Raw genomic sequence first — 15,207 nt, 5'->3', positions numbered from 1 at the left:
AGAGGGAGAAACACCACTTCTTCTTCTTATTATTATTATTATTAAATTAATCATCATCATCATCATCATCAAATTGAAATTGAAAGGCTGTGGCAGAAAAAGACCAAAATAATCCCAGTGGTCATTGGCGCCCTGGGTGCAGTTCCAAAAGACCTTGAAGAGCACCTCAACACCATAGGGGCCACAGAAATCACCATCAGCCAATTACAAAAAGCAGCTTTACTGGGAACAACCTATATTCTGCGACGATACCTATAACAACAGCAACAACATTGACAATAAAATTCAGCCATCCTAGGTCCTTGGGAAGGACTCAATGTCTGGATAAAACAAACCAGTCAATAACACCTGTCTGACTGTGTAAACAAGAAATAATAATAATAAATGGGTTAATCAGCAAAAGTTGAAACACATCTGTGAAGTTCAACTGAGGTGACTGATTTCATTGCCCGCTCACCCTGCCTCACAAACAGACACAACACAGTCATTTTTCAGACGCCTGAAAAACTGGAGAAAGAGTGTTGCATTAGAGTAGTATAATGCTATTATACTATACTGAAAACAATAAAATAAAATAGTCTGCTGGCCTGTTAGTTGTTTATTTACGATCTTAGATCAAACATAGTCTGCTGGCCAATTTCACCTCTGCTGCAAAATCCCCCAAGACAGCAAACAAAAGCAATAAAACGTTTATGTATCTGTTTCTCTGAATGATGTGTTTCTTAATTAATCGCTTCCTAAAACAGGGAGAAATCAAACAAATTCGAGGAGAGCTGGTCTTGTGGTAGTGAGCATAAACTGTTGATGCTGTATCTGTCTTCTCCAAGGCTGGACCTGGCTGTTTTTGCACAAACCTAACCAACCCAATGCAAAATATGGTATGTGCAGGTGTGTGGGAAGTATCTTCATAATTTTTCCTTTATAAAAGCAATCTTTTGTTCAGTTGCATTTATTGCAGTACTGAAAGAGAAGAGAAAAGCAGCTCCAACCTCTTGCCTGCTTTTCTGGAACCCCAAGTTCCCCAACCCGCCCAAGATTACCTTGTTGTTTACATCTTCACATTCTTGCAAATTCAGTTGCTTTAATATTGGATCCTTTAGAGACAGAGCGGGGAGTGGGTAAAGAAATACGTGGGATAGGCATATGTTAAGTTGTGTGTTGAAATGTTTCTGCTGCTGCATATTTGCATAAATATTCCTGTTTTACATTATTACATTCTTGTGAGTTCAGTTGCTGTTTGTGCCTTCAAGAACCCATGTGTTAAAAATAGTGTGTGTGTGTGTGTGTGTGTGTGTGTGTGTGTGTGTGTGTGTGTAGGGGGTCCCATCTAGTCCAGCATCCTGTTTCACACAATGGCCCACCAGATGCCGCTGGAAGCCTACAGGCAGGAGCTGAGAGCATGCCCTCTCTCCTGCTGTTACTCCCCTGCAACTGTTACTCCCCTGCAACTGTTACTCAGAGGCATCCTGCCTTTGAGGCTGGAGGTGGCCTATAGCCCTCCGACTAGTAGCCGTTGATGGAGTTCTCCTCCATGAAGTTATCCAAACCCTTCTTAAAGCCATCCAGGTTGTTGGCTGTCACCACATCTTGTGGCAGAGAATTCCACAAGTTGTTTATGGAACGAGGGGCTATGGCGGCAGCGGCAGCGAGGAAGGGCCTGGTCAACCGCTGTTGCTGCTGCTGCTCCTGTCGGGAGGAGCAGGGGGGGTGCTCGGGTAAGCATAAGTGCTCGGGTAAGGAGTTCTCTGGGGATAGGAGGCTGCAGCTCGGCCAATAGGTGCCACAATGCTGCAGCCACGACCAAGAGGGGTGAGGGGGATGGAGTAAAGAGGAGGAGGAGTGACCAAGGGGGGTGAGGGGGATAGAAGCAACAGGATGGAGGAGCTGGAGCGTGGCCCAGGTGAGGGTGGAGAGATCTCTGAGGTGAGGAAGGCTGTGGCAGGGGGCGAGGGGTCAATCAAGTACTAGCGCACAGATGCTCTGCGTGGGTTAAGCTAGTTTTTCTTATCACAAAAGAGAAAATGTACAGCCTTGAGCAAGATGCGCAGGAGAATGGGGGGGAGGAATCCTCTAGAAGAAGGCTGCACAACTTCAGCCCTTGTACAGATGGCTGGATGACAACTCCCATCATCCCTGACTATTGGGTACAGTGGCTGGGGATGATGGAAGTTGTAGTCCTAAAACAGCTGGTGGGCCAAAGTCAAGCACCCCTGCTCTGGAGGCAGCTGCAGGAGGCATGTTGCATACTCTCCCGCGAAGAGGTTGGTAGCCACCCTGGCCCAAGTTCAAAGTGCACGTCAGGGGAGCTGACTCAGCCTGGCCTCGTGCCTTATCTCTTCTTCCTTCCCTTGAAGTAGCCCGTGACACAGCTCAATGCCAGATCCCCAGGCTCAGCAAAGATTTCCCCAAAACACAGCACATTCCAGGTACTAGTACAAAGGTTGGCCTAATAACAAGCCCCCCCCCTCCCGAGCAACCTTTGCTTTCAGCAGAGGGAAGGAGGCAGAGCTTTCTCCTGAAGCTAATAAGGGTAGTTAGGAGCTGTCAGGGCCAGAACCAGAATGGCGTGAATTTGCAAGAGGTCCCAGATTCAAAGCCAAGGTAAGCCCTGCCCAGGAGCGTGTCCATGTCTGCACCTTTATTGCAAGGAAAGAGAGCCCCACCCAGAGCAGTCCAAGATTCAGTCTGGACAGAGGAAACCTCTGCAGGAAGTTGCAAGCATCCCAGCGAGACAGCTAGATCTGACATATTATTTGATGGTGCTTCACAAGAAGGTAACAGGGAGGTGCACAGACTGCAAGCAGAAGATCAGTTCGCAGCACATCTCCGGGGCCTTTGCAAGGGAGGAGAGCAGGTCCATCCCTGCTCCTCTGCCACTCACCGCCACTTCCTGTTTGGGTGGCGCCCCTCCCCAGCTGCCCTTGTGCACACACATGGCTTCTGTGCATGCTGCCATCGCGCGCAAGGGCAGCTGCAGAGGGGCAGGGATGGACCTGCTTTTCCCCACTTTTCAAGGTGCCGGGGATGTGCTGCGAATGGCTCTTCAAATCGTGATCCATCCCTAGAAAGCAAGGGAAAGGGAGGACAGAAGTCCTTCTATCCATCTCAGGGACAAGCAGCAAGGACTCTGCTAGAGGGGAACCAGCTTGCAGCATGCGATTCTGGAATGGGGTCCAAGCTTAGAGGAGGAAGAGTGTTTCCTTTGCATGCAGAAAGGCCCAAGTTCACTCCCTGGCAGCATCTCCAGGTGGGGCTGGGAAAGGCTCCTGCCTGAAATATCGGAGAGCAGCTCCCAGTCGGAGCAGACAGCACTGAGCTAGACAGTGACTGATTCAATAGGCAGCAGATGTGTTTACATGAAGCAGCACTTGGTAAGTCCCCGGAAGTTTCCCACACTGGGCTTTTAAAGCCCTTTAGCTTGCAACTCCTCCGGAATGGAGGGGGGGTGTTCATATATCTGCCAAATTTACCCCGACGTCCCTGTGAACTATTCGGGAGCATTTCACACACAATTCGGGTTTTTCACTGTGCATTAGAGCAGTGTTTCTCAAACTTTTTGGAGTCAAGGACCGCTAAATTCTTCGTGCAGAGTTTCAAGGACCGCTACATTCTTCATGCGCAGTTTCCCGGACCAGCAGTTAGTAAAGGGGTTTCAAGTCTGTCTGTCTATCTATCTATCAGACTTCTATACTGCCCAAAACTTGCATCTCTGGGCAGTTTAGAATGAAAATAATATAAGCATTGAAATAATTAAATTTGGAATCTTTTGCAAACATGGAATATTAGGGGTTCTTAACCTTGGGTCCCTCAGTTAAACTCCCATAACCCCCAACAACAATGGCATTTGGCCATTATGGCTGGGGATTATGGGAGTAGAAGTCCACCAACGTCTGGGTACCCAAGGTTGAGAACCCCTGAATCTAAAAGCCTGGGTGAACAAATTTGTCTCCAGTATGTCTGCAGTGGAGGTGCTTGTGATTACTCAATGGAGAGGGGATGTTGGGCCATTAGAAAAATTCAAAAGCTACATGGGGCCAATGAAAACAACATACAAGCAAGCCCCACTGATGCAAGAGGGAAACAGCGTTCCCTCTCAAGGCGCCTCGACCACAACAGGCAGCTGGGTTTCAATCAACCAATCTTTGGCTGCAAACAATGAGCATGCAAGAACCAGCAGCCCTTCAAGTGGCGCCCACTGCCATACTTTTTCCTCCATGCCCCCGCATCGCATACAGTTTGAAGCTGTAAAGATAGGGAATAAGATAGCTGTAAGAAGATCTCAGCAGCAAGTGGAGGCAAGGCACAAGAAGGGTCCCATGCCTCCGTGATACTCTTCCTCTTCCGTGCCATGTGCAAAACTGAGGAAGTGAGTGCCTTGATTTCAGTTGGGGGGGGGGGTTGACTCCCAGTCAGGGACCGGCACTCAACCCTTCGGGGACCAGCAGCGGTCCAGGGACCGGTGGTTGAGAAACACTGCATTAGAGTACAGTCCGATTTATATCCGGGGTAAAAAAAATCCAATTCTTGGACTGGGTTTTTAGGATAACTTTGAGTTCACAGTACAGTCTCCCAGAAAACATGGCGGTAAAGCATGTCAGCTCCCTGGTGATCAAGCCACCCTTTGTCCAGGCTCAATGGACTCTGCAATTCTGGACAAGCGCAGAACTCCAGCACTGGTGCAGATAAGAGAGACCTGTTGAATTTTGCTCCTGGATTCTGGGTTACCTTTCCTTTCTGTTTCCGGCAAGTTGAGAAGGAGAGAACAGAGTTCAGAAAACCAATTATGAACCAGTGCTTTCTTGTGCTGTAGCCCAGAAACTCAGTGCAATTCATACTGCAAGGACTGAAATGTTCAGTCTATTTATCGATTAGACCAGGGAATCTCAACCCTCAGTCCCCAGATGGGGACAGTGGGAGGGCTAGAGTTGAACAACCCTGCACTAGATGATGGGCGTTGAAGTCCAACAACTACAACTCCCATCATCTAGTGCAGGGTTGTACAACTCTAGCCCTCCCACTGTTGTTGGACTACAATTCCTATCAGCCCCAGACACAGTGGCCAATACTTCAGGATAATGGGAGTTGTACTAGTCAACATCAGTGGGAGGGCTGAAGTTGTGCAGCCCTGATCTAGCATATTTTATTCTCCCACCTGTGTTTTTATTGCTTTTTTCATATAACTGATTTCTTTTTGTTTACATTTGTTTTATTGTAAATTGCTTTGTAGAAGTATATTTTTAGAAAAGTAGTATAAAACATGCTTTCAACAAACAGAAGACTGTAGGAGGAGGCCAGCCATCCTGCCAGAAGAGGCAGGCTCTTTACTCCCCCACACAGGAGAGAATGCCTCTACTACGAGGATGCCTACTGCCACATGCAGAAGTACATCATCTCAGGTGGAAAATAAAGGAAGGACATCTTTCTCCTTCCAGAACTTATTTATTTGTTTTTTATTTATTTTATATACTGCCCTTTCAAAGGCGGCTCAGGGCAGTTTACATTAAAATTACAACAAAACAATTAAAATTTTAAAAAACAATTACAAGCAAATTAAAATTACAATTAAAGCTAGATTAACAAAATGAAATATCATTAAAAGCCAGGCTAAAAAGATGGGTCCTTATGGCTCTTCTGAAGGCCTCCAACGAAGACAATCCTCTTATGTCCACAGGGAGAACGTTCCACAACCTAGGGGTGACAGCAGAATTCCCTCCCTGGTGGCATCTCCAAGATAGGGCAGAGAGAGACTCCTGCCTGCAACCTCGGAGAAGCCGCTGTTAGTCTGGGTAGACAATATTGAGCGAGATGAACCAATGGTCTGACTCAGTATATGGCAGCTTCCTATGTTCCCAAGGCCCTATCCGAGGTTGCCACCAGATGAACCAGTGGCATTGAAGACAGACCCCTCCTGATGATCTCAGTGAGCAGTAGGGATCTTGTAGAGTAAGGCGTTCCCTCAGGTAACCCAGGCCTAAGCCATTCAGGACTTTAAACTATTTTTTTCTTCTCATTTGCAGATTAATCTGAATTTAATCAATCAACTCAAAGTTATAGAACGAACCAGCTATAGGGCCAAACTAGACAATGTCATTGGGGCATTTGCCTTTTAAAATGGTGGTTCAGAGTCCTGATCAAATCAGGTCAGTGATCAAAGCTTTAAACCTTTGCACCTACTGTGGTCCCAATCCAGATTGCACACACACACTTACAATTAGCAACATAGGAAGCTGCATTATACTGAGTCAGGCCCTTGGTCCATCTTGCTCAGTATTGTCTACCCTACACTGACTGGCAGCAGCTCTCCAAGGTTCCAGGAGAGAGTTTCTCCCAGCCCTACCTGGAGATGCTGCCAGGGAGTGAACCTGGGACCTTCTGCATACAAGCAGGCAGATGCTCCACCACTGAGCAGAATACCCTCAAAGGGAATATCTTACATCAGACAGTGCTAAATCAAGTCACCAATCCAAAAGCAAACCAGAGCAGATCCTGCTTAGCAAAGGGGACAAGCATCACTACTACAAGACCAGTTTGGGAGTTTGCTGAACAGCAACAGGCTAAGAGAATGGCTTTGGATGGACGTCTTGGCTTCCCCCTCCTGGCAAAAGCAGAACATTCAACAGGCTCAAACATTAACAAGGACATTATTTTTGCCTAAAAGCCACCTTTTGGCCAAAGCTCATGCTGCATCCTCAATATGCTTACCAGCTTTTCCAACAAACCATGGAGAGGAGGTCAGCGGGGTGGGCGTGAAACTGTCCTCTCTAGCTTGGCCCATACCTGTTATGATTGCTGAAGTTGGCGGCTCTGGCTTCAGCAGCAGCTCTCCAAAGTTCCAGGCAGGAGTCTTTCCCAGGCCTGGAAAAGGAAATCCTGCCAGGGACGGAACCCGGGACGGCCTTCTGCAGGCAAAGCAGACCCTCTTCCACTGAACTAGGGCCCCATTCCCTGTCTAAGAGGGGACTTGATAGGTACCATCTTGAGGTCCGCTGAAGACAGGCGAGATGGAGATGTGATCAAGCATGCAGCTGAAATCTGCTACAAATTCAAAGTTATCTGTATTGACATTTCTCTCCCACTCTTCCTCCAAGGAGCGCGGAGCAATATGCAGAGTTCCCCTCCAGACACATTTCATCCTCACAATCCTGTTAGGTAGGTTAAGGGGATAGGGAGTGACGGCCCCAGAATTACCCCATGGGCTGCATGGCTGAGTGGGAATTTGAACCAGGAGGGTAGCGATGCCGCCACCAGCCCGGGCTCAGCTGCTGCCAGCCCATAGCCCCTGAGCCACGTTCCTGCGTCTGATGTCAGCCGTGAGGGGGCCTGGCCGGGCGTGCAAACAGGGCCGCACGCCTCGTTTGCAAGCAGAACAGAGCTAGCGTTGCATTTGCAGTGGCAGCAGGGAAGCACCTTTTCGTGCTTGTAAAGGCAGGGAGACGCGTTCCTGGCCAGGCTGGGAAGGAACCCAGCCGTTGGGTGAAGCTTTTCAAAAACAGAGCCCTATCGAAAGGCGCGCAGGGAAAGGCGCTCCCCATCACGGCTGCAAATGCGGTGCTGGCTCTAATCTACTTGCAAACGGGGTGAAGCCCCGTTTGCAAACCTGACCCTTCGTGTCTGACGTCAGATGCAGGAGCATGGCTGAGGTGCCGGGCACGGTCCCTGGGTGTGGCGGCCCAGGTTCTTTGAACACGAATATGACATGGCAAATATTTATATATCACTTTTCAACAAAAGTTCCTAAAGCAGTTTACACAGAGAGAGAGAGAGAGAGAGAGAGAGAGAGAGAGAGAGAGAGAGAGAGAGAGAGAAATTAAAATGGCTCCCTGCCCCCAAAGGGCTAACAATCTAAAAAAGAAACAGAAGATAGACATCAGCGACAGCCACTGGAGGGATGCTGTGCTGGGGCCGGATAGGGCCAGTTGCTCTCCCCCTGCTCAATAAAGAGAACCACCACTTTAAAAAGGAGCCTCTTGCTCAGCTAGCAGGAAACCTATTAGTTTGAAAAAAAAACCCTACCCCCCCCCCCCGTGCAATGGTGGCTCCGCCCTGGTTTGAACCTGAGTCTCCTCCTCCTACCCTCCTCCTACTCTAACTGCCACACTGGCTTTCAGTTGGTGCTGCTAAGCCACAAACCTCCTTGCTAGCCTGCCTGCTAGCCCACAGACCCCATTCTAGCCACTGAAAGAAATAAGAAAAAAACACACACAATCTTTCCTGCCTGATCACCACAGGCGAGCCAATGAACAGCAGAGGCTGTATGCCGTGGTTTCCTGCACTGAGTAGGGGGTTGGACTAGGAGTCCTTCAAGGTTCCTTCCAGTGAGGAATTCTAGGATGTGAGGAATGGTTATTTAACAAAGCAGGACGGCCACTGCAACTGAACGGCGTAGAGCAGGGCTGCACAACTTCAGCCCTCCTGCAGATGCTGAACTACAACTCCCATCAGCCCTGACTACTGGCCACCATGGCTGGGGAGGATGGGAGATGTAGCCCAACAACAAATGAAGGGCCAGAGCTCTGCAGCCTTAAGAGAGAGATTGAGAGAGAGAGAGAGAGAAAGAGAGAGAGAGAGAGAGAGAGAGAGAGAATTGTCTGTAGCAAGCAGAAGCAAAGCAAATTTTACTAGATCTCTGCAGCAAACGGAAATCTGGCATTGCTGAGCCTATGTTAAATTTGCCTTGGCACAGGCCTGGAGACCACCGCTTCGCCATTTGGTATTGCCACACAGCAAGCAGCTAACCATGGCACAAGCCGCCGTTCCAACGCATCCTTCATGGAGAGTCTGCTGAATGCAGAACGGTCTTACAGTGACAGTGGATTAATAGGAGCATCACGTCCGAGATTCCAGGAACAAGCAGGCTTCTCCAGCAGCGATTAGATCTCACTTGCAGTACTTTGCTCAGTCCGGCGTGCTACGGCTCAAGCTAGGTGCTGACAAGTTGGAAGGGCATCAGAGGAGAGCGAGAAAGACAGCAACGCATCCACGCGATGCCAAGCCACACGATGAAAGATCAAAGAAGATGGGTATCTTTAGCTCAAGGACCAAGGAGGTTGGACGGAGACCAGTTGCCCGAAACAGACCACAGATTCTCCCAAAAGCCAAAGTATAAGCTATGAATGCTAAACACAATCAGAGACAAACTGCACAGTTTGCAGAAGATCTCCATATGGATCTCTCCCTCTGTAATTAACCCGAAAACAGTCATAAGGACAGAGGGAAATTGAACAGAAGCAGAAGGAGAGGGGGTATTTAACACAGTGGCGCTCTTACCCTTAGACTTACCCTTAGACTAAGTTCGGGGCCAAAGTCCATGCCCCCTGGGGGCCCCCAAATCCTGCTTAGCCTGTTCTGGTTTGTGCCCCCAAGAACCTACATGTTAAAAAATGATGCTTAACTTGCACTGCAGGGGGCGGGGGGAGGCTCCAAAGGCCTTTAGGTCCAGGCTCCAAGATTACCTAGGTGCACCTCTGATTTAACCTCTTCCCTGTGTACCACTGTCCCAATATAAAATTTATCCCCACACATTTCTGTTTATTGCGCTGGGGAGAAAAAGTACAGAGGCCTGAACAATACCTGTATTTTCTTGAAAAAACATCAGCATCTACCTCTTTGGCCATATACTGGCAGCACATCCATGAGCTCTCTCAGGGATTCCCAACCCTGGTCTCCAGATGTTTGACTACACCTCCCATCACCTCCAGACACAATGGCTTTTTTTGCTGAGGGTGATGAGAGTTGTTGTCTAACAACATCTGGGGATTGAAAGTCCCTGAGCTATCGGAAACAGGGCAGTACCACTTCGGCCCTGTTGCAGATAATGGATTACAACTCCCAGCATCTATGATTGCTGGCCACTGTGGCTGAGGATGATGGGAGTTGTAGTCAACAACACCTGGTGCTGCCCTGATCCAATAGGATTGCCCTACATCCCAGGTGCCCCAAGGAGACCTGTCTGGGGACGGAGGGCCTCCTTGAGCTGCTGGAATGTGTGTGCCAAGCCAAGAGGACACAGGGTCGTACTTTCAAAGATGGCACCCAAGAGAAGGAAACCCCACCTCTTGAGAATCTGCAGGGGCCTGAAGCTCCCTATCACCCAGAGAGAAGAGCAAAATGACCTTGCAATGCTGCTGCCTTTAGCAGCCAGAGAAGAGGAGACTACCTTATACCGAGTCAGACCATTGGTCCATCTAGCTCAGTATTGTCATCCCTGACTGGTGATGGCTCTCTGAGGTTTCAGCCAGGAGTCTTTCCCAGCCCTACCTGGAGACAGCCAGGGGTGTAGCTATTATGGAGCAGAACCCAGAGCCCCCAGCAACTGAGGGTCCCCCAGCTCTCCCACCTCCCTATTGTCTTCATTATCTCCCTCACTCCGAGAGGCTGCCAAAGAGAGGGGTGAATGGCTACGCCCCTGCCTGGAGATGTCAAGGACTGAACCTGGGACCTCCTGCATGAAAAGCAGATGCTCTACCAATGAGCTACAGCCCCATCCCCTAGGCAAGGCTGCTCAACTTCAGCCCTCCTGCAGATGCTGGCCTACAACTCCCATAATCCCTGGCTATTGGCCACTGTGGCTGGGAATTAGGGGAGTTGTAGTCCAAATGGGGCGGGGCGGGGCGGGGGGAGTTGAACAGGCCTGGCCTAAGTGAAACATCTTACAGCACTCAGATGGAGTCAACCATCCAAATGCAGACCAAGACAAACCAGCAACAGGGACAATTCATGCTTGCTACCCCAGGACCGGCTCTCCACCCCAAACATAATTTAAAGCCTCTGTCTTAGTAAATAATTAATGAAAAATTAAAATAATAATAATAAATAATTATAATAATAATTATAATAATACAGCAACCCTTAGTATTCCTAAAACACACTTCAAGCATTCAAACCACTTTGCATACGTGGCCGCAGGAATCCTTACAACATCCCTGTAAGGCAGACCAGTTGGATTACCCAGGAGTGGCCGGCTTCAAGCCAGCTAGCAATTCTGCGGCCCAGGTGAAGCTGCCGAGTTGCTCAAGCGTACAGACCACCTTAACCTGCTGGACTAGCGTGTAGAGTCTACGAAGCGACCCCTTTCTGAGTTGGGGTGCAGCACCACGACTCAGTCCTTGAGCCTAAATCTTAACCTCGTACGATGATTCAGCCAGAGCGCTTGGCAGCTGAATCAGCAGCAGCAGCCGCCACTTCCAGTTCTGGCCAGCTGCAACTTTGCAGGAAAACAACAAGAGCAGTTTCCTCTCCGGGAAAGGACTGCAGTCCCCCAGCCCCACTAAATGCCCCACTAGAAGAAACACTGCTGTGACCCCAACTAGCATTGCCTTCATGCCCCCCCCCCCCATGATCACCAATCTGGAACAAAGCAGACAGGAAGAGCTCAGGCCAGCAGAGCAGAGAGCACTCACCAGCCCCACCCCACCCCACCCCCTCACTTCCCAGGCTCAGCCCTCGCCGTTTCTAGCCGTCCTCGAAGCAGAAGTTAATTGTCATAACAACCCCAGGGATGGGAAAACAAGAAGAAATGCACCACGTTTCTACCAACCGTCCATTTAGTATGACGTCTCTATTTTACTAAAGAAAACAAGGAAAACTGGAACCACAGCACACAGATGCGACGGAACGCCCCAGCCCAAAATGCATTTCCAGTGCCCACACTTTTGCACGAGTGCCCCACGAGTGTGTTCTCACACTTCTGTCTTTCATCTTCAGCGTGCAGAGGGCAAATCCGAGGGCAACCTGTTCAAAGGCTATTTGGAGCCGCCTCCATTAAAATATCTCCTTCCCATCTCTCCTGGTATTTATTTTATTTGTTTATTTTACATTCCTATCCTGCTCTCCTTCCAAGGAGCCCAGAGGTTATGTTTATGTTTATATGGTTGTGGTGCACGGTTATATTTATCTTCACAACAACCCGGTAAGGCAGGTTAGGCTGAGAGAGACATGACTGACCCAAAGTCACCCAGTGAGTTTCATGGCTGAATGGGGATCTGAACTTGGGTCTCTCCGCTCCTAGTCCAACACTCTAACCCCGTGGTTCCCAGATGTTGCTGAACTACAACTCCCAGCACCCCCAGCTATAATATATTGTGGTTGGTGGGAGTTGTAGTTCAGCAACATCTGGAAGAACCCCGGTTGGGCACCACTGCTCTAACCACTACACCACACGGGTAAGAAGAGGTTTGCCGGGCTGACTCCACCTAAACAGCTGCATGAATGTGCCATTTTGCACGACTTCACTTTCACATTTCAGGGAAACTGTTCTAATAGGGGGCTGGGTCCAAAAGCCTGAGGTGGCAGAGACACAGGCTCAGAGTCAGCTTATACGTTGAGAGAGGACTCAAAAAAAAAAAGTAGGGGGCCAGCTTATCTGGCTCCCATCTGTCTGAAATGCAAGCAACATTCAGTTATTTGAATATTTGTATGTTAAAAAATTGCGGGGGGGGGGAAGAGAAAATTAGCAAAGACAGGCCACCATAGCCCACCTCGCACCCCAAGTCTGGTGCTCCCTGGCTTTTGAGTATGCAACTCTCTTTGCTTCCCAAAGAGCTACTGGGGTGGGGTGGGGGAGACCTCCAGAAGATTAGCTTCTGATCAAGTGCCACCAGCCCTTGCATGCAGAAGGTCCCAGCTTCAATCCCTGGCATCTCCAGGTAAGAAGGGAAATTCTCACATGATGCCCTGGAGGGATGCTGCCAGAGTAGTAGACAATACTGTGCCAGTGGTCCGACTCAGTAGACAGCAACATTTTATGTTCCTGTAATGAGCTGTAGCTGGGATAGAAAATCCAGAAGAAAAGCCCCAGTGCAGATAAGAGGGGGATGCTCTTGGGTATGGGATGCTTTCCATCTCTATTGGAAGAGGCACCTGAGGGCAACTCATTTCAATTGCTGACCCCCAAACCCCACCCCTGGCAAGAAGCGGTCCACCGAGCTATGCTCTCCACAACCACCACTGGGCATGCTGCAAAAAATCATTCCCGGTTGCTGCAACCACAACAGAGTGACAGAGTCCATCTTTACTTGGGCCCTCCAGGCAAACTTGCCGCATCACCATTCACCAGCACTGCAAAAGAGTTATTTTCACAAGTGCAGCTTAAAGCGCTCTGTTTTGCTCTTCCCACACGTAAGGTCATAACCTAACGCCTACGGTGGCTGACGGAAGGTCCTATCTAGACCGCACGAAGAGTGCCCAAACAGCAGCAGGGAAAGGTTCAGACGCGTGTTTACTGTCACGTGCGAAAACACGCGAACATCCGTGCTGGGGGCACTGTTTGCTGTTCAAAGCCATTCAAACGGAGTAATTGTGTCTGCAGGCAACACCTTCGCAACCATTTACGGGGCAAAAAAGCAGCGGCAGGATCCGACTACTACCCCAGCCGGCTCCTCACCGTGAATGTGACGGGGCGGACAGGGGCCTGCTGGAGCCCACCTCCCCCGCTCTAGCGCGCTCAGTTGCCGGGGCCCGGAGGAGCGAGCCGGCCCCCGGCCCCGATCCCCGCCACGGCCGCCCCTCATCACCTCGGCCTTGGGCTTGTTCTGCAGCAGGTGCTCCAGATAGAGATCCGAGAGCGCCGTCCGCATGCTGCTCACGCTGTCACTTCGGCCGGATTTCAGCGTCATGGTGCCGGCACGCAGCTGCCTGCTTGCGCCGGCTCTCGCAGCAGGGGCGGTCTTCAGGGGGCTGGTGAAGGCGCTCGGTCTTTTTCAGCCTGCGCGCTGCTGCGGCCGGCCGGGGCGCCCCGAAGAAAAAGGGCTGCAGAGTCACCCGGCGCCGGAGAAGACGGAGGAGGGAGGAGAGCTGCCGGCCTGGGCCCGCCCGCCAGGAGGGGCTTATCCGGGTGGATTTTCCGCCCGACCCGCTGCAGCCTTCCAGGCTGGCAAACGCGCGCCGGAGGCCCGCCTCTGCGAGCCACGTATCACCACCTGCCTCTCCCGCTCGCTCGCCCCTGACGGGGAAACACAGGGCGATGCTTTGCGCTATGCTACCGGCCCGGCCCGCGTCTTTGAGGCAAAGAAATAATCCCTTCGGTCCCCATCCCCAAGGAGGCTTTTGCGACTCCTTAGCAAAAACAATATCCTCGTCTGCTCTGCACGCTGCAACTCGCAACGGATCCGCAGGGCTGCATTCACACGTGCAGCAGGTTGTTCGTCGTTTCATTGCGGGGCAGTGGGGCGTGCGAGTCGAAGTTGCCTCCACTGAAATGGAGTGGGCTTTGGGGTGCTAGTTCACCCAGTGATGCACAGAGCTTCTTTTCTAAACATTAGCTTATCATACACGTGTATGGTAATCTAGTGTTCAGAAAAGATTACCATACTCACTGTATGGTAATCTAGTGTTCAGAAAAGAAACTGTGCCCATGCCAGTGATGTGACAGCCCTCTGAGCACACGTACAATTCCCACGTTATGTTCAACGTGTACAGTATACACAGGTACAGCTCTGTACACAGGTACCGATTCACATGTTCGTTAAGTTGAGCACAAGTACAGCAGGGCCAGAGGCGTAAATATGGCTGGAGTGGGCTCAGAGACAAAATTTTAAAATGGGCCCCTCGCTGATACAAACACACACACTACACTCTGAGGTGTCCTGAGTGTGGATTCTATGACAGCAAATGAGGTTTTCAATGAGACACCATGAATCCACTCTCATTTGCTATCATAGAATCTACACTCAGAACACCTCAGAAACAACAGAACCCTGTACCCCATGGGTTAGAAACCCATGGGGGTGTATGGCACCCTATGTGCACTACATCACCACTCGCTCTGGGCCCCCCCAGCACCCCCCAAGTGCACTTATGGGGCTGCTGAAAGCTCCATTATACCTTATGAGGAAAAACCTTAAAGATGCGTAAACTTCAACAATTCACCCAAAATCAACCCTCTGCCCAAATCCTTTGAAAAAATTCAGGTAGCTTCCTTGCCCCTACCTTGCACTACCACCAACCCCACACTGCTCTAGGCCACCCCTTCCCCCCTGACGTGAAGTGATACACCCTCCATTATACCTAATGGGGGGAAACTTTAAAGATGCGTAAAGTTCAACAATTCACCAAAAATCAGCCCTTTGCCCAATCACTCTGAAATTGGGGTGGTAGCCTCCACCCATTAGGCACTACCACCCCACCCCACTCTTTTGGTCCCAGGGCCCATTTTTTAATCCGAATTGATTCAGATTCAGATTAATTCAGATCTGAATCGCATCGGGGGTG

The 15,207-nt window shown here is 50.0% G+C and overlaps 1 protein-coding gene across 2 annotated transcripts in view; it reads right to left on the bottom strand.

The window, feature by feature from the left end:
- MPP1 (MAGUK p55 scaffold protein 1) overlaps positions 1-13,946 on the bottom strand; it is a 39,967-nt gene extending 26,021 nt beyond the window's left edge. Inside the window, exon 1 of one of the 2 annotated variants that reach the window (XM_053273380.1) lies at positions 13,512-13,946. In XM_053273380.1, coding sequence (XP_053129355.1) covers positions 13,512-13,613 — 102 coding nt within the window. In that variant the 5' untranslated portion in view covers positions 13,614-13,946. The remainder of the gene's footprint in view (positions 1-13,511) is intronic. The other variant, XM_053273381.1, reaches the window with a different exon arrangement.
- Positions 13,947-15,207: the final 1,261 nt, after the last annotated feature.

The sequence above is a fragment of the Hemicordylus capensis genome, chromosome 11 (assembly GCF_027244095.1).
Source record: "Hemicordylus capensis ecotype Gifberg chromosome 11, rHemCap1.1.pri, whole genome shotgun sequence".
In the NCBI taxonomy this organism is placed as follows: domain Eukaryota; kingdom Metazoa; phylum Chordata; class Lepidosauria; order Squamata; family Cordylidae; genus Hemicordylus; species Hemicordylus capensis.
Note: the sequence above shows the minus strand (reverse complement) of the source record. Positions and strands in the feature narration are given on the sequence as shown.